This window comes from Drosophila willistoni, assembly GCF_018902025.1.
Source record: "Drosophila willistoni isolate 14030-0811.24 chromosome XR unlocalized genomic scaffold, UCI_dwil_1.1 Seg144, whole genome shotgun sequence".
NCBI lineage: Eukaryota > Metazoa > Arthropoda > Insecta > Diptera > Drosophilidae > Drosophila > Drosophila willistoni.
In genome coordinates, this window is record NW_025814057.1 from 1241877 (window position 1) to 1266173 (window position 24297).

General features: G+C 38.1%; 2 protein-coding genes across 2 annotated transcripts; one reads left to right on the top strand and one right to left on the bottom strand.

Annotated features, from left to right (window-relative positions):
* Positions 1 to 3256: 3256 nt before the first annotated feature.
* LOC6638629 (probable elastin-binding protein EbpS) lies at positions 3257 to 16715 on the bottom strand. Its single transcript, XM_047012085.1, has 6 exons — positions 16541 to 16715; positions 8872 to 9003; positions 7533 to 7683; positions 6492 to 7399; positions 5154 to 5359; positions 3257 to 3511 (listed from the first exon to the last, which is right to left on the bottom strand). The coding sequence occupies exons 1-6, from the start codon at positions 16713 to 16715 to the stop codon at positions 3293 to 3295; spliced, it is 1791 nt and encodes a 596-aa protein (XP_046868041.1). The 3' UTR covers positions 3257 to 3292.
* A 4072-nt stretch (positions 16716 to 20787) lies between these two features.
* Positions 20788 to 24293, top strand: LOC6638554 (nuclear RNA export factor 2). The gene is made up of 9 exons (XM_002062488.4): positions 20788 to 20836; positions 20908 to 21000; positions 21067 to 21212; positions 21275 to 21730; positions 21784 to 22068; positions 22124 to 22225; positions 22293 to 23420; positions 23499 to 23813; positions 23880 to 24293. Exons 1-8 carry the CDS (start codon positions 20815 to 20817, stop codon positions 23808 to 23810), a joined length of 2544 nt encoding a protein of 847 aa, XP_002062524.1. The 5' UTR covers positions 20788 to 20814; the 3' UTR covers positions 23811 to 23813; positions 23880 to 24293.
* Positions 24294 to 24297: the final 4 nt, after the last annotated feature.

Consider the following 24297-nt stretch of genomic DNA (forward strand, 5'->3'; position numbering starts at 1 on the left):
TTGGCAACAAAGTAAAGTTTAATGCAAAATGTTTGCCCAGACCAAAAGGCTGAGGGGGAGAGAGAAAGAAAGAAGAATCGTGCCAAGAAGATAAGCTCAATGGCAAGCAAAAATTCTACAATTTCAGCGAGAACCTGACTGGAATTATGAAATTATTTAATTTAATAATAGACTGAAAAGAGTGGGAGAAAAAACCAGAAAGTGAGAGAGAGAGAGAGGGGAGTCATTCGCTCATTTAGTCATTTATTGATATCGAGCATTAAGAAATTGCACTAAAAATCAAACTCATCCTCCATCCTCTCTCTCTCTCTCTCTCTCTAACCCCTTTCCAACTATCTCTTGCCCTTCCGCTGATATTTTAAAATGCAACGAAAAGCCATTTCAACTTTCTAAAATGCAAATCATTTTCGAAATGCAATGGAAAAATCATGATCATCCACATAATGCATGAGCACTTTTCAATTTCCAAATTGAAATGAAAAAAATCAAAAAAATTAAGAAACCAAAGTAAGTAGATTGCGCCCACCACCTGGCGGAGTCGAAGGGTGGGCGTCGTGTTGTGGGCGCTGTTGGAAATGCCCCTTTTTAGCATACGATGCGTATACGTGATATTGTGTGAAATTAGCTTTCTAAGTGAGACACTTAAATTTCAAATTACATTTCTTTCAGTGCGTTCAAACAACAACAAAAGCAAACAAACACAGGCAAACACATTTCAAATGCAATCGTTAAATTGCTAAAGTTCTGTCCAAGTGTCTGTCAAGGTTTATACACTCCGCAGCAGTTGACTATGTCATCCTTCTTCATAGAGAGACTCGTTTAGTTCTAGTCAAAGGCTTAAATGACTAAAGATAAAAGAGCTAGCACAATTAACTGATTTTTAATTTGCTAATGGGGCAATAGGGAGAGAAGGAGTTGGGTCTGTTATCTTGCATCCCTGAGTGACCTATGCAAGTGACACGTGGTGTACATCTGTGAGAAAAGGCCTCTCGACTAACTGGAGCATCTCGGCAGATGCCAAGTTGCAATTTGACACTTCCTTTGTCAAACTGTTTGCTATTGTGGTTTTTATTTGAATTTTGGATTTTTATTTTGTGCGTTTATTTTTGGCAACCTCTGCACGTTGTCTTTGGCGCATTAACCGTTATTTCACCGATATATCCCCCTCCTCCACCCGAACAGATTTGCCAAACATTTTCGCATTGGGAATTTCAATTGATTTGTTGTCAGCTGCCATCGAGAACAGATTGTATCTGCATGATATATGACCAATCGCCACACCCACAACACCAGCACCGCCCACTGTCGTTTAGAAAGTGCTGTGTGTTAGTGTGAGTGTGTGTGTTAGTGTGTGAGTGAGTGGAAGAAACTAAACTATTTTCTGTTCTTCTATCAGCAAATGATCATCATGATCAATTATGTGAAACACGTTGACAGACACCTCCATATGACATGACAACGTGGGTCTCCCACGCATGGAGAGCAATTGAATTTTTATGGCCAATTTCATTGATTTTAATTTTGCTAATGATAAGAATTTCTTTGCACGATCGTACAGTCAGAGAGACGGAGAAGGGGGTCAGCAGGGGATCTTGATAATGTGCCTCGAGTGGCATGTCAATTCGCTTTTCTTTATGCTAATTGGCAAGAGGTTTTCATTTCTTTTCCACCTTTTTTTGTTTCTCAATGTGTTTGCCTCTTTTTTCCTCAATTAAAGTCCAAAGTCTCTTTAATGTTAGTCGAAACAAGGTCAATATCAGACCAGATTCAGTCTCCCAAACGTGTCAGAATGTCTGTCTGACTGACTAAAATCATTTTTCGATCAAATGAACTTCTCGGGTGACTTTCTTTTCGATCACCATGGTTCCCTTCGGTGGCTGGGTGGTTGCCATGTCAATCAATAACCAATTTATTAGCAATAAATTGTATGGCCAGCGTGTTTGGTCGTTTGTCAAACACAGTTTTAATTGCTTATTACAATCATTGACAAATATTTATGTGGATACAATTTCATTTGCCATCATGCCAAAAATATAAAAAAGTTTTATCATTCAAAACGCGCTCTGAGCATGCGCAAATGTCAAACCAGACAAAACGACACCCCAAAAAAAATCTTCAAAACACCAAATTATTTGCTTCTTCGTCTATTTTGGCATTTTAATACCTCGTTTAAACATCTAATGACATCTTTCAAATTTCCCAAACTTGAAATACGCTTTCATTTCAAATATCACTTCGTCGGGGTCACCAAAATCTAAGGTATAGTACTTTTTAAAGCTACAATCAGCCAGCTGTGAATGCTTATGCTTTCAATATTTCTGTATTATAAGAGAAATAAACCAAATCGATTTGGAAAATAATTTTTTCACGTCGGGGTCACCACAGCTTTCTCTCATTCTGCGATTTATTCGTACAATTAGTTTAAAATGAAAACCTAAAGTCATTGTTTAGGTTATAAATTCTTTAGAGGGTATTTTGAAGTCGCTGCTCGTCGGCTTAATGTCTGAAAATGTGTGCCTTCTTTTTTGGGCACATGTTGTCGTCTGTCTTGGCCTAGAATTGTGCACGAAAATTAGAATAAAATACACGGGCGTCAGGTGAAATTTTATGGAATTTCAGCGGAGAATTGACCGCATTCTGCGTCAAGTGTCTGGTCGTCGGATTGGGATGGGTTGGGATGGGTTGGGTTGGGTCCCCTTTGGATCACAGGAAATGACAAGGCATTACTTTAAATTGTGGTTTCTGCTGTTGTTGTTTTTTTTTTTTTCCTTTTTTCGTTTATTTTCATTTTAATAATATGCATAAATATAACATATAAGTTTGTAAGCACAATAAATAATTTGCAATAAATAACTTAAAAGATAATTCAACTAATTTCAATTGTCAACAAAAAAAATTTTACAATTGCATTAGATTAATTAATTAAATACACATACATATAAATAATTAAAATTTAGGGTTTTGAATTTTTATGCTTTTCTCTTGTTTTCATTTTCTTTCTTCTTTTGTTTTTTTTTTTGTTTTTTTGTTTCATTGTACTAAAAACGAATTTCTACTAATTACTAAAATTGATTTATTGGCATTTTGCTAAAATTAATTTTGAGCTAGGACCTTGCACGGGGGCTGGTGGTGGGGGGGATTATTTAATAATCATAAATTATACGATATATGTATATATATTCATTCATTAAATTATATATAGAAAAAAAAAACCCATTATAAGCAAAACATATAAAATGTCGATCTCGTTCTCGATTCTCGATCTATTGATTGCGGTTGCTCATTCTGCATTTTATTGCCATTGATATTGATTGCGATAGGCCAGATAATGGGCATCTTGGGCCTGCTGCTGCTGTGGACGGACCTGATAGCTATCGGTGGACGAGTCAATCTCCTCCACTGAGGGATCCGTCTGCAGGGATCGCTTCCAATAGCTGCCACCCGGCTCGCTCCAGTCGTCGCCATGATCCTCATAATGGTGCTGATGATGGGCATGTTCAACGTATACAACCTAGTTAGAAATGCAAATGCAAAAAGTGTGTGTCGTGAAGAGTGTGAAACACCAGAGGAGAAGTACCAAAGATACCCAAGAGTTGTGAGTTTTCGGTTTTCTTTCGTATTTTTTTTTCATTTTGTTTGGAGAGAAGAGTTGGTAGAGAGGGTGGAGGGACTGCATCTGAATGGTCTGAGTACATTTGGTTTTGGCAGCAACAGCAGCAGGAAGTGCAACCGAACTGTCTGTATATCGGTTCAATTTCCTGCCATGTTAGTTGACATATTAGTTTATAGTTTAGTTTACCGATTGGATTGAATTTGATTGTTCAGCGACAACTGTTTTCGATATAGAACTCTCTAATCTATCTAAAAAGTTTCCACTTACTATTTCAAGCCGAAAATTCTGTTCTAACGAGACTTTTCACTTAGAAAAATAGTTTTAAATTTAGCTTATTCTACTTCGATTCGCTAAATTAATATTGCTCCTAAAAGTATGCAATAAACAGTCCAAGAAAACTAAAACATATCAAGGAATTGTGAAATACTTTGTTGAATACTTTTTCAATCTAATGCATACTTTAAGGGACAACGTTTCCCATTTTACATTCCTAGATTCGATTCCTTTGCAATTTCATCTGATAATGTTCCTTTAGTCACGGTTTATCGGTAAAACTAGCTAACGGTTAATAAGTTAATAAGCAATAAGATACTTTGTGCATTTGTTTTCTTGGACATCGAGAGGGTTGCGGTGTCTCTGAGTCGATTGCCCTATACTTACACAGTTTGTGTTGTGATTGGCGGTGGGGAGAGGTGGGGAAACTTGCTAAAACCTATGTAAATTTGTCTTGCTGATCTGATCTTGGGGGATAGTTTTTGTGATTCAGATTTGTTTTTGTGTTTTGTTTTCATGTTTGTCTGTTGCTTGTGTTCCGTAACAGGGGAACTTTTTGTGTTTGTTTTGGTTGGTAATTTATTTTGTATTTTTTTTGGTCCAAAGGGCTTTTACCATATCTGAAAACCAAAGAGGTCTGTATATGTTAGCATACGGTTGAAATGTTTCGGTATATTTTGTATTTTTTTGGTGTGTGATTGTGGATGAAACTCTCGTTAAGGAACATAGAGGTGGAAGGAAACCGCAGCTGGAGGAGGCAAAGTGGCCAAAAAAAATCAAAGAACAGGGCATTAAACTGTAAACTGGGGTAAAAACGCATTTTACATTAGATTTTATATACAAAATTGTTGGTTTTTGGTTTTTTGTCTTTTGTGTTTGTTTGTGAATAGAGTGAAGAGAGTTAAAGTTTAGAGTATCACAGACAGATAGAGAAAGACAGAATAGATTTGTTGTTGCACTTTTGAGGGGGCGTGAGGCGCCAACAAACCGTTGCCAGAATATTTTTTCTTGCATTTGTATTTTTGTACTTGAGCTTAAGACTAAAAAAAAATATGTAAATGTAAAACAAAATGTTGTCAATGTGCAAAACACGAACAAAAAAAAATAAATTGGTCTCATATACCGCAGCGTGTAAAAAAAAATTAAACAGAAATTAAACAATTAAACAAAAACAAAACTCTCCCAATTTAAACAGGGGAGAGTGTTCTTTGTGTTGGGTGGTGGGAAGGGACTTTACATACATACATGGAAGATTGTCAGGACTTACCTTAGATGGTGAACCGCCCCGCTTGACATCAATCCAGAAACGCGCTATATTGATCAACAGACCGATTAACGCTATGGCAAAGAATTTTATTTGCAAATGGGCGCCCAATATCTTAAGCAATAATTCGATTTTCGCCTTCAAAAACGAGCCAAGCAACACCAATTTCATCAAAGCCTTCTTCTTCTTCTTCTTCTTGCCGCGGGTAACTAAAGTGAAGCGAAAAGAAGCCGACATTAGTTAAATACAAATACAAAAGAATTATAAATTGGATCCAACACTTACACACAGATAAAAAAAAAAAAAACAGAAAACACACAATCAAAACACAAATAATTAAAACATAAAATTTTATTCGCTTGGGAGGGTGGTGTTTCGTTAGTATGAACTGCAGTGCGCCAAAAAGTGCGTTAACAACAACACAATTTAAAAAAAAAATAAAAAAATGAAATAAAACAAGCAAGCAAAAACAAAAACACAGTAAAAGCATTCAAAAGGCATTCAAGCAACACTTAAACTAATCTATTCAGTCATCAGAATATATGTATATACAAGATTTACATTAATATAATGCCTAAATTCTAGATTTTCCAGTGTTCTTCTTTGGTCAGTTGGCAGAGTAAATATTTAAAATTCAAATTGAATGTTGAGTGTGACACAAGCTGACTGCTAGGGAGGCTGCTATTCAAATTGAATGTTGAGCGTGACAAAAGCTGACTGCTAGGGAGGCTGCTATAAGCGGAAAATTGCTGCCTGCTTTTAGGCTTAACAGTGGCTTAACAGTGGCGACAATGTTAACCGTTAAGCTGAGCAGAAATACAATTCAAAAATTTAAATAGATTATTATTATATATTTATTCCTTTAAAAGAAATAAATTATGTGTTAAAACAATCACTTTTTGTAGTATATAGGACGACATTCAAGATTTAGAGAGACTTTATACTGCCTAACAGATGAAAATTTGAATTCAAACTGAATATTGGTTCGCCAAAGTGAAATCAATTGTAATTTCTGCCTCTCCGATTGACAAACAATTTCTATAAATATTGAGAGATGCCACCACCAATTTATGACCAATCTAGCCATACACCAAGATACTTAATATATGTATATATATATGTAGAGTAAACAGAGATTGCAATCAAAATGAATTTTAATTCGCCAATTAAAGCTCATCTCTGCCAATGGGCAATAATTTTCAAGCATTTTAATTGCATTCACTGATAGAGGTAAGATATGAAAAAATAGGGCAAGATTTGGGATTCTTTGGGCACTAAGTTGTGCTTGGAAATGGGTGCGATAAAGTCATTGTAAAACCACACGCAGCAAACAACACACACCTCCGTTACTTCTACCATATTTTGTTGGATTCTTATGTTTGCGTTTTCCACCGACGCCGCCGGCTAGCAGGACATCATCGACATCGGCCAATTCGTCGAGCAGCCCCAAGCCGCCCAGAAGATCGCTGGACTCTTCCTCGACCACCACAGTCGATTGTTGGCCCTTGCGCTTGCGTTTGCCCTTGCCGCCCTTTTGGCGACGCTTGAAAGGTTTGAGACCGCCGCCGCCTCCATGGCCACCTCCGCCATGACCTCCTCCGCCATGTCCTCCTCCGCCACCGCTGCTTCCGCCATGACTGACAAAGGTGGGCTCACTCTCATGGCCAGAGTCAACTTCATGATGTTCGGGTGCCGCCTGGACCACAACCAATGTGGCTGGTTGCTGCTGTTGCTGTTGACCCTTCTTCTTGCGTTTCTGTTTCTTGTTTTTGTTCTTGTTTTTGCGTTTTCCCCCACCGCCTGGTTTCTTGCCAGCCTCGTCCTCCAGCTCGATGAACTCTACACCAATCGATGAGCCATTGTCCTCACTGAAAACTGTGTTCTTGCCATCGTCTTGAGATTGGGCCACTTTCAGACTGGTTTCACTTTCATGTTCCTCATCCTCCGCGACATGATGGTTGCCACCTGTGCTGCTGCTGCTGCTGCCGTTGGAGTTATCCTCATCTGCCTCGCCTTCATCGTTGTCGTTGTCATTGTCATCATCCTCCTCCTCCTCCTCCTCCTCGGCGGCATCGTCTTCATCGTCGTCGTCGTCTTCGCCAGTGTCACTGCCATCTTCCTCTGGCTCCGCTCCATCCGTTTCGTCGTCATAGTCCACATTGTTGTTGACGCTCTGATCGTTTTCACTATCATCTTCGGCAGCAGCCGCTTTCGATGTCTGCAAATACTCGTATTCGCGGCCAAGGAAACTATCGTTTTTTGGAGGAGGTGAGTAAATAAATATTTGTGAGGGGGATGGAAAAATGAAAAACTGGCTGGCATTTGGCCACAGCTTTGCGTGTTTTGGCCTTAAGTGTTTGTTTATTTGTTTGCTCAACTTACCCATCCATCGTTTCAGCCAGGTATTCTTTCATATAATTCGTGCCGATCTCAATTTTCTTCAATATCGACGATGGCTTCTCCTTTACTGGCAGCTCGGAGGCGCTATAGCCACGCCTCTCAATCGTTGCGTTCAGCTGACGATCGGCTTCGACTAACAAAAAAAAAAAACAGGAATGCATTTTATTAATTGCTTTTTCATGTAAATTCGCTTCGATTGCATGCCGTGCAAAATTCTTTCCACCACGCCAGAAGGCTTTGCCTCCTCCTCCTCCTTCTACTCCTTCGCTTTGAACTCTTTGAACTCTGTGAATTTTCACTCGTTTCTACACTAAAATTTTCACCTACATAAATCATATGTGGGAAATCTTTTGTTTATCCATTGAATGCCTGAAACTTGAATCTCTTCATATTCCAAGTTGCTTTTCTTTTCTTTCCCCCTCCCCACTTGAACCTAATTAACACCTGCTTAATGCCTCTGCAAATCACATTTGGAATTTCGAAACATCAAGAAAATTAGCGGGCGTGGCTGACATACATGATTTTCATTCTAAAAGGCATCTTTACCCAAATGTTTTTAAGTTTTAGATATTTGACAGCGTCGCGAGGTTGCCTTAGTTTTATGGCTTACGCATCGCTGTCGCAGGTCTCCGCATATTGGGACTATAAACATCTGATAGGTAAATATTTCACCTACCTAGTGTATGTAGTTCGGTATTGATACTCGTTGAGTCTTGCTAGTTTTATTCCATCAAAGTTCAAAAAATGCCAATATTTAGTACATTTTTTAAACGCTTCTAGTTCAATAACTATTTAAGTAATTATTAAAATTTATGAAACATGCTATTAATAAAGAACATACTTTTCAGATAAAACCAAAAAATCCAAGATCGATTGTTAAAATCGCCCAATATTCAGTTTTAAAGTTGCGATTTTTTTTAAAAATTATCATTTTTTAATTTTCACTAAAAATGTCTCAACTTTGGGCGCCTCTAGCACCCATGAATCTCAACCGATTTCAAAAATTTTTCATAATTCATAATCTCTGAAGTATTTCCTATCGATTGCATATCGATCATGAAAAAACGTATTTTTGCAACGCTATCCGAGCAGAAGCCCAAGTGTGCGTCGTATCGGACAAATATAAAGATTATCCTCATCTTAGACTACATTTTAATTGGCTTTACACTAGAAGTAAGATAGAACTTAGCTCCGACTGCATAGACGGATCCATTTCCCAACCCAAGATCATATTTCCACTGACTTGAACGTATCTCGCTAAGTTTGGAAAGGAAAAAAGGACAAATAGTTGTCTACAATTTGTTAATATTTTGATTCTTACCTTTCAATTTCTGCCACTGAACATTCAGTTCACCATCCCAAACATCCAAAATCCTGGCCGATTGCTGTCGGGCACATGACCATGGTTCGGCGCGTATGGGGCACAAGGCCAGATCTAAATATGGCGAGACTTCTGTGAAAAAAAATGCCAAAATGAGAAGAAGATGTCGGTAAATAAATATTGATTGACTTGGACTTTCGTTGAAAACCACAAGGCCATAAGTGAGATTTCAGTAACTGGGGGATTTGGTCTAATTTGGTTGGCTAACACACACACACACACACACACTCCGCATACCACATGCGTGTGGTGGTGGTTAACATGGTCATGGTCTGCATGGTTATATGGCTATGACTTTTCCATCATCAAATATTTGAGTGAAAGTATAAGCTCACTGGAACTGACCACTGACCACATTCACATCCAGCACCAGGCCATCAGCTCCAGCACCTTGTGCGGTGGTTCACTGTGTGGCTTTCTGCGGTGCTCTAGTCTGCGGTCTGCTTGAGAAATGCCAATGGGCAATGCATTGCCCATTCCAATTGGCTCGAGCCATGTTTCCGTTTACTTAACCATTTGTCCACGCGTTGCCGCCAATCATCGATCCATCAAGCCATCAACTCATCATTAACTTGTTGTTGTCCGCAAGGTGAAAATGCATTCAACGGCAATTAAACTTCATGCAACTCGAATTGCCACATTTCAATTTCAATCGTTTAATTGCCTTTAATCAATGCCTGATTGATCTCATTGTCAACTGGAGTCAGTCAGTCAGTCACTTGTTTCACTTTTTCTTCAACAATTTCAAATCAATTTTTGGAATATGATTTTAAAAATGTGAATAACTTTAGTACACCTAGACCTCGCTTTGCGTCGTTTCGTTTTGTGGCAACGCCAATATCAACTTTTACCAACACTGCCTTTGAATTTTTGTCAGTTTTACGTTTTTCAACATTGACTACTACTACTACTACTACTTCTGTTTATAATTGCGTCTTGCTATCAAAATTCGGGGAAGGTTTAGTAGAAATGTTCGTAGAACAGTGTTTATCATCCAAACAAATTTCAAAAGCGATGGGTCTGATTGACGAAGCAATGGAGAATTTTTATAAAAAACGATCCTGACAATGACAGAAGTTTTTAGATATCCCAGGCGGTAGCTGCAAACATCAACTGCTACCAAGAAATTTATTTCAATTTACAAAAAAAAAGCTATTCACCAAACTCTGGACAAATTTTTGGTGAACGAAGCCACTAAAAACTCATAAAGATAAAATAATTGAATAGGTTATTTTGATTTAATGGAAGCAGTTTTTTTTTTATGAATGAATCCAATAACATTTTTCTTTTTAAATGTTTACTTGTTTCAATTTTTCTTTCTAAAAATTAGTATTTTCATGGCCCGGGAACCTATCTTTGATCTTTCCATGGTTGCCTATAGAAAATCTTAATTCACTTTGCGTCGTTTCAGTTTGCGTCGTGTTTTTTTTTGGAACGTATCCCCAACGCAAAGCGAGGTCTAGGTGTATATACCTATTGTTTGATGCCTTTATCTCCTAAGGTAGGCACTAAGTCATCAAGGCAAGAGTATAAATAGAATAATTTTAGACTTACTTATACAGGAGATTCCCATTTTCCATCTACCCTATCCTCCGACTCGATGGTTTGATCTAATTTTGACAAACTTTGCTTGAATTCATCTGAAAAATTTGGCATAATTTTCATCGACGAGAACGAAGAACTTTAAATGTTGTTGAAGACCAAAAAGATGATCAGTCATTAGTTAAGCATGCTAACTATGAGACCAAAAACCGACTCTCAGCATGACTTTTAAATCGGATTCCTCTTGAAAAACTGCTCCCAGGCATAATTTAAGAGAAAATTGAGCAATTTTCTTTTATATTTTCACTTGTTATGATTGTGTCGCCTTTTAATTGCTCCCCTCCCCACTCCCCACTCCCCTTTCGACTACCGAAAATGAAAACGAAAAAACGACCTGGGGCCATATAAGGGAACAAGATGCCAAGATGACAATTCGTGTGGTGGATTGTCTTTAAATGTGATTTTCCTTTCAATTAAATGAACACGATGGCAAATTCGTACTTTGACCCAGCAGGCCAAGTGAAAGCCTTTTGGCTAGGTTAGAGGATGCCTGTGAGAAATTCGTTTTTAGTTTCATGGTGACATCTTTTTGGCCAACAGCAAACAGCAAACAGCCAACAGATAGCATCCTGCCCACACGAGAAAACTCGAGAAAACCTGTGACAAGAATGCCAAAAGGCGAAAGAAAGCTGCAACTGGCAACTGCTGTGCCAATGCCAATGCCAATGCCAATGTCGATGTCGTGCTACCTGGCCAACTGGGTTCGATGGCGAGCATCTTTTTGTCTTGCGTTTTGGGTGTCTAATAAATGTGGCACATTAAGACGACCCAAAGTTGGGACTATTTCGACTACTTACTACTTATAGTCTTGTGTATTTGTTGTGTGTATTGTTTCGGACCTTTTCACTTTTCATTGGGGGGTTTGGCTAATTTTCTTCCCTTTTTCTGATATGAACTTTCACTGCAATTGCATCTGATAGTCTGGGCCCACAGAGTGGCTGGTTAGTGGTTTCGATTTGATGATGTGAAACGATGGCAAACGCATTTGATGCTTTTTATGTTTATTGAGCGTTGAATTTGCATGTTCGCCCCAGCCAACCAACTGTACATTATCGTATTGGCCTGCTAGTTAACTGGGCTAACTGGGCCTGCGGCTTGCGGCTAGCTTGTGCCGTGGTTGCGGCTTGTGGGCCATAAATTAGCCATAGGCAAGGCATAACAGTAGCTCATAAAATATTAGCATAATCACTAAAAATTCTAGTAATTCTCTTTCCCCTTCAGCCTCTCCTCTGCCCTTTTCTATGCATCACTTTGATTAAGTTGTTAGCCAGTTATTTGCCTAGTAGGTGGCATTTATTTTGAAAGTGAAATATGAAGTAATGCCCCAAATATTTGACATGCAAGTAAGTTTATGCCTTTAATACTTGTATTTGAATATTTCTCATACTTTATTTTGTTTGCCTTTCAAAATTACTTTTTCAAAATTAGGACAAAGAGTGGTAAACCAAAAATTGATAGGTTTCCCATGAATTGTGTGCAGTCAAATCTACTTAATCTACTTAAGAATGAAAAAGGAAACACGGAATGCCAGTGTTGGTAAGTCCTTTGTTAGTTACTGAAACCCAAGTACAGAAATTAATAATTTTTCCTAATTTGATTATTTTTTTAGGCAAGTGAATGTAGCTTTAAAATTATTTAGAGTCGAATAAAGTGAAGTTAATTGCAGAATTCTTCATATCATGCAAATTATTTTGTTCTCTAAGTGCTTGTCTAGACTGAATGAAATGCCTCAAAGGTTTTCCAATATATATTGATTTGTTGTTTGGTTTTTTTTTCAGAATTATGGTTATTTAAAATTCATGGCCAAGCATTTTATATGGCTTTAAAAAGATTTCTTTGAAGAATTTTATAGGCTTAGATGTTACCGTTACGCCACTGACAACATACACAGAGAGAGAGAGAGAGAGAGAGAGAGAGACAGAGATAGGAGAGGGAGAAAGAGGCAAAGAGCGACCAGCAGCAACATGTGAGCTGGAAACCAAATATACACCAACAACAACAACAACAAATGTTCAATCAAACTTTCACTGGCTATGGATCGGATCTGGCACAGAATTTGAATTGAAGACGATGACGCCGATGCCGATGCCGTTGCCGACTACGACGACAACAACTACAACTACAACAGCAACAAGATGGCAAGGAAATATTGATTAACCATAAGCAAATCAGTGAAGAGGATCTCGTATTTGGCCAAGTAAAAAGGCAACTTTGCCATTTCATCTGCAAATGCTGCCAATAGCCATGGCTAAGCTAAGCAAATCGAGCACCACCAGTTTCGTCTCTTGGCCATGTTGCTGAAGTCCAAACTGGGTTTGGACTAGGCCAGATTCCAGTGGGCAGGCGGCAATTAAAAAATGAAATTAGATTTCCATTCCATTGAAAAGCAAAGGCACTCGACTCGACAGACACTTTTCATTTTTGTAGAAAAACCAAAACCAAAACGCAGAAAGAAGAAGTGTCGCCAATGTGGTTTTCCAGTGGCATTGTTTTTGGCCAACACAAAACACAAACCACCAAAAAACCAGAAAGACATATATAAATTGTTGGTCTTGGACAGTTGGACAAATATGACGGTTATAACCCAATTATGAGCATTTTTCAACTTGGTGTCGGCGCAATTTGTACGCTCCATTCTCCTCTGTCCCCCCTCGTTGTTGCTTTTTTTTTGGGTGTGTGTGTGTGTGTGTGTGTAACAACAACAACAACAATTGAATCTGACACTATCACGACTAAGACATCAACTTGTTTCTATTTACTTAGTAATTTCTTTGTTGCTGTTGCTGTTGCTGTTGCTGTTGCTGCTGTTGATCTCTATGCCCTTTCTTCTAAAAAGGGTTCAATGAATTATTCATTAAGGGATTTCGTAGGCGGGGAGAGAATGAAGATGGTGGGGGGATTTCTATTAAGATAACTTAACATTTAAAAACTCTTTTGTTTTGTTTTTTTAGTTCATTTTAGAAACAAAAACCGTTTCTAAATCTTTTCTTTATCTCTTAAGAATAACAGAATTCTCTCTAACTTTGCTCACTTTCATTAGAAACTTTAATTGATTCTTTTTTTTTCGATTTCTATAATCGCCGTTAATCTGAATAACCATAAATTCTTAGAAGCTACAATTAACAAATTCTTGAAACGAAATCGAAAAACTATAAATGACATCGAAGGGGGTTAAATTTTAATTAGTTAAGCATTTCCTATGGATAACTTCAGTGATAATCAAAACAATGAAATATCGATAACTTGTGATAATCGGAAAACGATCACTTGAAGGAGGGTATCCAGTTGTCGGTCTTAATGGTCAATCACTGTGCCCCTTAATGGGGGCCCCTTCTTGCTGCTGTCACTCTAAATGCGTAAGTACTTGAAGTAAACCTTCATTTCGTTGCGCCTCTCGCTTCTGGGTTCTGGTTTAGTTAGTTATGACCCATTTGAGTGAAGCTAAACGATATGTGAATATATCTTCTTGACTTGGTTTTTGTTTTTGCTTTTTCACAAGTGCAGGCAGAGAGGCGGTCGCTTTGCTAATTGCTCGACATGCATTTCCAGAAACCAGAAAGAACAAAGTTTTCAAGTGGCAGGCAAAGACAGAGAATGAGACAGTCGGCGGAGGGGGGGGGCCAGAAGTGTCGCTCCATAACGTAACAGAGTCAAAATGAATTGCCAGTATGTCACCTGTTAAAATATATATGTATGTACCTACTTCTATACACACACATATTGCAGAAGAAGTACATATAAAACAACAACAAAAAAAACGAGCCTACCCATAACTGAGGCGTATTTTATTTTCGCCTTCTTCTCTTTTTCCGTTTTTAGCCGCTTTTTGTTCTGCTGCATTGCCCATGAAAGTCAGCCAAAATGGGATTTGTGTCGAGCTAACAACTGATGGCCACATTCAAGAGTAACTACACACAAGCCGACACCTGCAGCCATCACCCATCATCATCTTCATCATGTGAGTCCCCCTCTTTCTCTGTGTGATCTTAATTGAGGCTTCAACTTGAAAATTGTTTACGAATTTCAAAATATTCTTCAGCTCTCCGACAATAACGATTGACTATCACAATGATTTCTTCATTAAATGAAACGATTGTTGATCCTTCGAGAGAGATGAAAGAGTACAATCTTTTTTTTCTTCTACAAATTCCTTAAAAACAAACCATACAAAAGCCTTTCCAGCTTGACTTATAGTATGTCAAAGTTTGTGCAATTTTGAATTCACTTCTTATAGAAAACAACCAGTCTAAAGTGATAAACCACTGATATACTCTTTGTGTCATTCATGACAAAAAGAAAGAGGAGATTAAAACAAATCCAAGGCACGAAAGGACTTTACCATGAATTAGTGTCAAAATTACCCAGAGAAATGTGGAAAATCAATTGATTTCAAGACTAAATTAATAATTAATAAAGGTTTGCTAACTACTTCAAAGAATTGTATCTGTAAAATTGACGATTTTGGAAAGAGGGTTTTAAATATTTGTCGAGCAAAAATTTTAGGATTTTCTTGTTTTTGCTCTAAAATGAAGTACAGTCCTACATATAAAAACAATTGGCAACAAATTATTGAAAAATCAGAAGTAAAACCTAAAAACCTAAACTATGTATAAAAAATTCATGGAATCCGTCTCTCCTTCTATAGTCTCATATACACTTCAGATGTTGCCTATGTGAAATAGTCGATAGGAAATCATTGCTACATGATCAAATCTTTGGTCCGCATCAAAGGAAACCTTCTTGTGATACGAACTGATAGATTAGCCATTTGTAGTCATATCCTAATTGGAAAAACATTAATACCATTGTCCATTTTGGATCCAATGGCTCTCAAGGATTCTAAAGGGTCCGAATTTTCGAGGTTAGGAGTGGTTTTCGGTAGGCCCAGTCAGTCTCCTGATCTGAATCTCATCGATAACTTGTGGGGTGAGCTATAGAATCAGTGGGGAAAAGAAAAAAGTGCCAATAATCGACCATTGAGGAAGTGCGTCAAAGAAGATTTCGATAAAGTCCTGCCAAGCTTTGATTAAGAGTATCCCCAACCGGATGGAAAAAGTAATGGTAAAATAAGGGTGGATACATTGGATATTAATCAAATAAAGAAACAAAAATTAATTTTTAAAGATTTGAAAAAAAAAAATTAAATATAACTTAGTCAGTTGAAGTGTACCTATTATTTTCATCAAGCACGAAATTCAGCAATTTCATGTTTTTTGTTGTAACTTTTATATAAATTTATTTTTCCTTACCAAATTAATGTATTTTTATAAACAAATGTTCAATAAAGAAAGGTGCATTTATATTTTGTTGATCAATGCAATAGAAAAAAAGTTGTGTTAATCTAAAGCCCAAAAAGTTAAATTTTCAGGGGTGTACCTATTATTTTCGTCATGAGTGTATATGTTCTATGGACTTGCAATTCATAATGGTTTTATATGAAACAAATACCATTTAACCCATTCTAATGTGATTAGCTTGGGCTTTTTTACTAATTGCTGTTGTTTTGATGAACAAATGTATTTTGTGTGTATATATTTTAAGAAAAAAGACTTTCGTTTTTTGTTTTGTTGTTTTGTTGTTTTATGTTTGTGGCTGTGTCATTTAAACTGCCAACTGAAAATTTAAACCAAACTAAAGTGAGGTGTACTGACCGCCTGATTATATAATTGCTAATAAATTTCCTACCATCCAGAGACAGAGGCCCAACTCAGAGACTCTGCGTCAGCCTGTCTGTCTCTCTGACTCTCACATTCAACTTAATGAGCAAAAATTTCACTGCAATAAAAGTATTTTATTTACAGTATTTTTTGTGTCTTGTTGTTTTTTCGACTTTTTTTGACTTTTTTTCAACCACTTCACCAGCAACCAACGAACCAACCGACCAACCAACTGACCATATTTTGCTCAGTGAAAAGAAATCTGTTTTGTTTTTTACGGGGCGTGGCAGTGAGGGGGGGGTAAATCATCATCAATTAAAAGTAAAGAGAAAAATATCAAAAGAACTTACCATTTAGCTGTCGAGGCAGAGCAGAAGCAGCGGCGGCGGCAACAGGTGCCACTTGGATCGGATTGGAGGATTGAAGGATGGGTAAGCTCCAGGCAGATGTTGGCCTTAGAGGTATGATTAAATAGAGCAGACAGCCCAAGACTAATGCCATAACACTTGGCTGCCAATCAGCCATTTCGAGCTGTCCTCCTTTCTGTCTATGTGTGTGTGAGTGTGAGTTGGTGTGCGTATGTGTATGTGTGTAGACCGTTAGTTCTTTATTCACTGCGAAATCTCTTTTGTTTTATGTTATTTGATTTAACATAAAAAAACACTTTATTTTCAATCACATAAAAGAGCAACGGCGATTTGTTCCATTTTCGTCCTACACAACAACAACAACACAATAATAACAACAACAACAACTAATACAATAATAGTTTAACAGTAAACAAAAAAAAAATGATGTAGAATAAATTTGATTTTCTCAAAAAAAAAAAAAAACCAACGATATAAATTCTCGTTTTGTGTGTTTTGTATTTGTGTTCTTCTGTGTGTGTGTGTGTGTGTGTGTTCCCCGATCTGAACACGACCAAGTTCAAGGTAAGATTAAGCCATGACGAGCATACGTAAGAAGTTTTATACCAAAAAACCTCAGAGCCATGGCTAAGAGTAAGTTTTGTTTAGTAATGTGAAAGCGTTAGTAACGCTCTTGGAAAGTTTTCAATCGAGAGAGCCAGAGACAAGTGTTTGAGTGTGGGAGAGACAGAGAAACGAGAAAAATGGAGAGAGAGAGAGAGAGAGAAAAACCTGGCCAAGAGCGTTCAGAGAGACACAGAGCCAGGCCAAATGTCTGCCTGTCTGACTGTCGGCCTGTCTGTGTCGTCGTTTTGTTTATTTTGGGTTTTTTTTAGCAAAAATTGTTTTGTTGTTAGTTTTGGTTGGCTTTTTTTTTCGCCTGCATTGGAACAAATGCCATCAATTAAGTTGTCCGCTAGGCGCATTGCCAGCGTCACTCCATAACACAGACAAGAAATGGCAAGAATTCCCCTAATGTGTCATCAAAAGGCAGCCATGGCCAAGACATGACCCAAGACGTTCAACTTTGACCCGATGCGCTTAACAAGGCCACACATATTTACCGTAAGCCCAAGCTCATTCAACTAAGGAGACAAACAGAAAGAAATGAGAAATGAGCGAGAGAGAGGAGAGGGGGGAGAGTGGAGAGTTTAATGTTTGCTAAACGTTTAATTTATCATTTAGTTGGTTAGGTAGGCAAATAATGTGGTGCATTCTCCTCTACTTATCATTAGGTGAAAGGCCACAAAAATTTCGCTGCAATTGAGGGAGGAAGAAATATCATCTATCCGACATCCTGCAGGCTGTTCCTCCTGGCAAGAAGGAACCGCATTCGTTGATCTTAAATCTAATTAACCAAGTCCATCTATTGACGTCGAAAAGTCTTTTAATCGTGATCCGTAATCCTCTTTGCCGAAGCTTTCACTTATCCCTACCACAAATTTTTGAATTTTCGGTCAACTGATTTCTGCCTACTTCTATTGAAAATTTAACAATAATTTGCATACATTCAAGTTAGAGGTTTTCCATTTTCATTATTCCACGAGGCGACCTTGAGGTTGTTTGTCGTCAAACACGAATTTCCCCCTCTCACTGCATAAACAGCCCCAAATGAATGCAAATCAACTTATTCAAATCATTCAATGAAATATTCAATCATTTTTATGTGGTTCAGTTTTCATTCGAATGTGAAGAACATATTTGCTGGAGTCCGAGCAACATTTTGACTTTGTTTCTTTTTTAATGGGCGATTTATAGACACAAATCCAGCTTGTTGCTTATCTTTGAGTGCCTTTTCCACTGAAAATGACAAAACAAATTAGTTGGCAGCTGATTTAAGCCCTAGTCAATTGGCTTATTGGAGTAGAAGATGATTAAAGATAATGCAATGCAAAGGCTATCGAAAAGGCTCTTAGTATGACTCGAATGACTCTTAGTTTCAGAATATAAAAGGATGAATCAAGTGATATATGGAAAATTATAGAGGATTTATTAAAACAGTTTGAGGTGTTTCCATCAAGCAGAGGCCATCAAATTGTTAATAAGTTTTCATAAGTACATTTTTTTATAGGTTTTTCTCATAATCAAATTATCATTAATTTACACCTTTTTCTTATGCAACTGCCAAAAAATGTTTACATCATAAACACTGAAATTCTTGTAGCACCTTAAAAGTTTCCCATCCATCAAAAAAAAAAACTACCTAAAATTTTCACTCATTGAGAAATAATAAAAATGAAAGTTTTCTAAATATTTATTTAAGGTTTTTGAATTGTAGTGCGGCAAAAAAAAAACTGACCAAATGACCAAAAATGCTTGTAATTGTCGTTATCTTAACTATTGATTTTAACAATTTGCAAGCTAATGCTATTTATATGTTGTAGGTTGTAAGCCCAACCCATTACCAAAACGGGTGGCGGGTTTAGGGGGGGATGGGGAAGAAGTAACAAACATTTTGATGAACTCTTTTAATTTTGTTCAATCTTTTTGTTGTTTAAACAGTTTCTACATTTGATGAGGTGACAAAATGAAAGTTGCAAAAAAAAAACACAAAAAGGAAACAAGTGCATATAAGCACTTATATTTACTTGTAAAAATGGATATATAATTATTATTTCAGATTCGTATTAAAGAGCTTGAATTTTTGGATTTTGTGTGTTATGAAATTTATCGAAAGAAAAGGAAGGGCGCGGGTGGTGAGGCGAATCATTTATTAGTTATTCAGTGTGCGCACTGTACACAATTTCACTTTCAACTCCAGGCGATTGGCGGGTAACAAGAAATGGCAACTGCTTGTAGATGGTAGATGGTAGATGGCATCTAGGGCTACCTCCTGTAGACATGGGACATCCTCTTATGTCCATGCGCATGTCCAATTATCATGTTAGATGGAGTTAGAGTGAGTGAGAGCAGCTTCAATCCGTTGACAGCATGTCTCCAATGGTTTTACGGGCAATTATCTGCGAGACAAAAGTCAAAAGCTTCTGCGGCTTCTGCGGCGGCTGCTGTCGATGCCAAATGATTTGTTGTCTCGTCTCTCGGACTGAAACAGAGAAAAACGAACGAAAAAGAAAAACCTTTGGAGTATTTCAATAATCGTCGTCGTTTTGTTAGAAAGCAGTGAAATTCAATGTGATGCGGTTGGTCAGCGCTTCTTCTCCTTTTCCTTTTTTCGTTGCTGTTGTCTTTTGTCTTTCCATTAAATATGTGTGTGTATGGGATTCATTTTTTTGGCCTTATCAAGTTGTAATATATAGTCGCAACCACGCACAAAACGTTGGCCATTTTGTTTTTGGCACGGCAACTAATTAATTGATCGAGCCATAAGTCGATGGGCAAAAATCAAGTTTTAATTAAATGCCGACAAAAGCCACAGACAAAGACACAGACACATAAACAGATACAGAAAAACGTCACCTGGCCGCTCTTATGATTGTTGAAGATCATCGATAAATCAAGTGACGGATCAGGACTGGCATTCGCAGACTAGATAAATAAATATTTAACGTACTGCTCTAGTTGTTTGCTTTTGTGGTTGCTCGTCATTAATTTGTTACACTTGTCAGTTAAGTTTTTATTTTCGTCTTCTTCTAATTGATTTTTCTCAATTTCGCTTTCTTTAGCGGGAGTGAAAGATCGACAGACTGGCTGACTGACGCATGCCAATGTCAATGTTGAAAATGCCAAGTATTTTCCTCTAATTGGGCCCCCCTGAAGAGAAAAATTTCCCATTCAAAAAGTTACAAAAAAAAACAAAGGGGCCAAAACAAATGACTTAGGACACGAACCTGCCCATTGCGTATTGGGCAAGACTCACTATATTTATTATATTCTTCATCAGCACGACTATATGAGATCATATAGCCATGTTTGTCTGTCTCTTTATCTCGGACTCAGCCGGATCAGATCTCCATAGCCTCGATGGTTTCATAAATATTTGTAAGTTTTGTAAATGGTATAGCTACCATAGTAGCGATAGGTCGGAAACAGTGGCTTAAAAAAATACTACAAAAAATAAATAATGCATATATCTACCTTTCCCAAAAGTATGCTATACAAATGTGCAAAGGATATCCGACTCCCCACTATTTTTATTCGCTCCCTCTATTTGATCCACTATTTTGCCGGCTCCCCCTTTTCTATCACTATTTTTTGCCGGCTCCCCCTATATTCATATTGATCAAGTGTCATCTCTAGCTTTAGTGTCATCTTTAATCATGGCTTGGAATAAGATTCAGCGTAAGAATTTAATGCAATTTTTTGGCAAAAGTATAAATTGCAACTAATATATATGTAATTATAAATTGCAGCAAAGGGACGCATCGTAGATATTGGTGATGGCTTTGCGCCCATTGAAGTGAATTATGTGGGATGCAAAACATTTTCCAAATGCAGTAGTTATGGTAAGTCAGGGGGGGGGGGGGGATGCGGAGGAATGAAGCTAAAAATTGCTGTGTCATTGTTATTAGGTAAAGAAGTGCCCGGCATGAATTGGCATGAGTTTCGGGTTCTTCATCGTAGCCAGTTAAAGTTTCTAGCAGATCCTAAGAAATTAATACTCGATGGATTCTTTAATGCCATCGATTCAGAGGAATTCTATCCAGTGGCCTATGAAGTGAGTAGGCATAAAATCATAATTGGAAAATGAAATCATTAATTTCATTTTATTCAAAACAGAGTGGTCCCCAAGTGGACACATTTCTGGCCAGGAACTGTAAAACGGCATTGGATAAGCTCTTCGCCAAGGGCCTTATTATCACCCTATCAACGAATGCCCAACTGGAGATATTTGTCATGCTGAATGTGTCCAAACCCATCACCGCGCACATTAATCCGCCCGTTGAGATTGGCAAAGCCGTGGCCTCGCTCATGGAGAATCTGGAGCAACAGGATGGTGTTACTGGATTACTGAATCTCTCGAATTTCAGTTCACATAGTCGCTTCGAAAAGATAGTGGTCAGTTTGGCCAATGTGAGCACCTTGCGTCAGGTGTGTCAGAATGTCCAGCACGATAGTGATCGGTTCCATATGGTCAATGGATTTATTTTTGCCAATAATGGCATCTCGAATCTGCTGCCATTGAATCTATTCGCTGATACAGATTATGCTTTGTTAGATTTGTCGGGCAATCAGGTAAGAGTGCAAGGGAGCTAGATAGAGAGGTTTTTCATATTTTCTCTTCCCAGATTAAATCACATCGACGTCTTTGCTCGGACTTGGAGCGCTTTCGTGCCAAAGAGCTAAGACTCGCCAATAATCCCATTATCAAGAGCTCAAGCTATCCAGATTGCATGAAGCCGTTGGCCAAGAATTTCAAACTGGTCGACGGTGTGGCAATTGATAAGCTCGGTGCAACTTACACGCCCCTTAACTATGAGATTGACTTGGAATGCGATGGTGTTCGCATTGATTGGTCCAATAAAAAGGATTTGGCCACCTTTGAAGACAGCAAGCATTGGCATGCGTGCAAGGTAATAATAAGAATTCCTCACCTTTTTACCTTTTTAATTTGAATCTTCTTGCTAGATACCCGATTCTGGCCACACGTTGACTAAGGATATGCTCTATGATTGCTTTTTCATTACAATTAATCATTCTCTTAGTGAATTCTTTCCTTGCTACTATAAGGTAAGCGTAGTAACTTTACTTCTCCTACATCCCATTTGACTGAATGAATGATCCATTTTCTTTGCAGTTTGAAAACGGCGAACATAGTTTCATAGTTCGAAATTGTTATGATCAGATCTGTCACTTGGTGCAGGTATGCAACTTGGAATTGAAAATACCCCAGCTGGTTGTTGGGGAGGATGGAGTGAATCTAGACCGCTCATTACCCTATTATTTGAGAATGAATGTCAGTCAGTTTAAGCCATCGAGTCATTTGGACCCTTATGAGCGCATTGGCAAATGCTTGGATGCCTGCTTCAATGTCCAGGATCGTGTTCTGAAACTAGATATGTTCCGTTGCACTCCTGGCTTGGAGAATGTTATGGTCTGTTTGAGTTCACCGCCAATTTTAGCCAAAGTCCTAGACATGGCGTCGCGTAAATTCATGAACCAGTGCACCGAACTGAAACTGTCGAAAAACAAGATAACGCGTCTAGATGGCCTCAAAAGTTTGCGCCTGATGGTTCATCTAAAGTCATTGGATTTGAGCCACAACTGGATACACGATCTGGAGGCTATACGTCCGTTGGAGGTTCTACACTTGAAGTCATTGACGATCCATGGCAATCCTGTGTGCCAGAACTATCGCATGCCCAGCGAGTATGTGGCAGCTGTGCGTGAAATTTTCGTTGGTCTCACCATTTTGGATCATGTGGAATTGCGTGACGATGTGATGCCTACCCCTCAAAAGAATTTCCTTTGCGATGTTCGCGGCTACGAGTTGTGTGAGTTTTTTCTCAAAACGTTTCTAACCGGATATGAGTCGCGCGCAACGCGTGAGTGTCTTCGCAAATTTTATACGGATAAATCCATGTTCACTTTAACCTGTGAGATCCAACGTAAAGATTATCTCAAACGTACTCGCGCGTATGCCACACATTCGAGCAACATCAAGAGATTGGCGGACTTTTCACGTGCCATCTGTGCCTATCATGTAGGCACCGATGAGATAATCAGTCTATTTATGAAATTGCCGGGTGTGCGACACGATTTTGTCTCCCTGCAAACGGATGTTATGCATTGGGATGCCAAATCGGCCATTATCTATGTCAATGGCTTGTTCGAAGATAAGTCACTAACCACACAGAAGGCACGAGCACCCTTCTATTTGGCCTTTTCCAGGCAATTTGTACTTAAAGTTGATGCCACTGGCTTGGTAAGATACCTATCAATCGCTCATTCTCTTTGGCGATGTTTTTGTGCTTATTAATTGTGATCCGATTTGTTTCCTCAGGGTATTGGTAAGAATGCTTCTCGCTGGAAAATTACAAACGAGCATCTAGATATCCTGGTACCCTCGCCGACTCAACTGAAGAACGCTTTCAAAATGCCTTCAGCCATGGCTGATCCTCCTGGGGCGGTTGCCACCCAAGAGAAAATCAAAATCGAATTGCATAAATCGCTACTATTCGGCGAGACTACTGGACTGCGTCAACCGTGGTGCACCAAAATTCTGGAAATGGAATCATATGACATGAAGAACGCCCTTAAGAGATATCTCAGCATGGAGGAGAAAAATGAAGTACCCCTAGATGCCTATACCTAGACCGTAAGTATCTCACACTTGGCCAAATGGATTAACTAATTAACTATTAATCTATCTCCAACTATATAGATGAAAGTTAGGTCGTACTCCTCCATATATAACACTTTGACCTCAAACTATGAAACATTAGCTTTAATAGCTTTTATGAACAGATATATCATATATCTTGCGATACTTTTCGTTTTGACTATTGGCTGGCACTATTTGTTAAATGAAAGCCTAGTGCCTATTTTTAGTTCCTATATTTAAGACTTGACCAATCTTGGTCTTTGTTCGTGGAAACCGAATTTGTCTCGCTTTAATTACCAGCGAGTATTATAAACTTAAGAAAGATGGGAGTCTTCCCATGAAATTGTTCCTTTTAAGTTTTCCGGAAGTGACTTATCATCTATCCGAAACGAATCATTAACTATTGAATAAATATGTGAAACTTGTTTTCTCCCACCTATTAAATATAAAATCATCATTATGTAACCATTGTAAGCAA

Excerpts from the sequence above, each read along its gene's own strand:
- LOC6638629 (XM_047012085.1), bottom strand. The coding sequence starts at position 16,715 with ATGGCTGATTGGCAGCCAAGTGTTATGGCATTAGTCTTGGGCTGTCTG. Across the intron at positions 7,400-7,532 it reads CTGGCTGAAACGATGGATGG|TTTCCTTGGCCGCGAATACG; the intron begins GTAAGTTGAGCA and ends AAAAAACGATAG. Across the intron at positions 3,512-5,153 it reads GGGGCGGTTCACCATCTAAG|GTTGTATACGTTGAACATGC; the intron begins GTAAGTCCTGAC and ends ATTTCTAACTAG.
- LOC6638554 (XM_002062488.4), top strand. The coding sequence starts at position 20,815 with ATGGCTTGGAATAAGATTCAGC. Across the intron at positions 20,837-20,907 it reads GGCTTGGAATAAGATTCAGC|CAAAGGGACGCATCGTAGAT; the intron begins GTAAGAATTTAA and ends TATAAATTGCAG. Across the intron at positions 22,226-22,292 it reads TCTTTCCTTGCTACTATAAG|TTTGAAAACGGCGAACATAG; the intron begins GTAAGCGTAGTA and ends TTTTCTTTGCAG.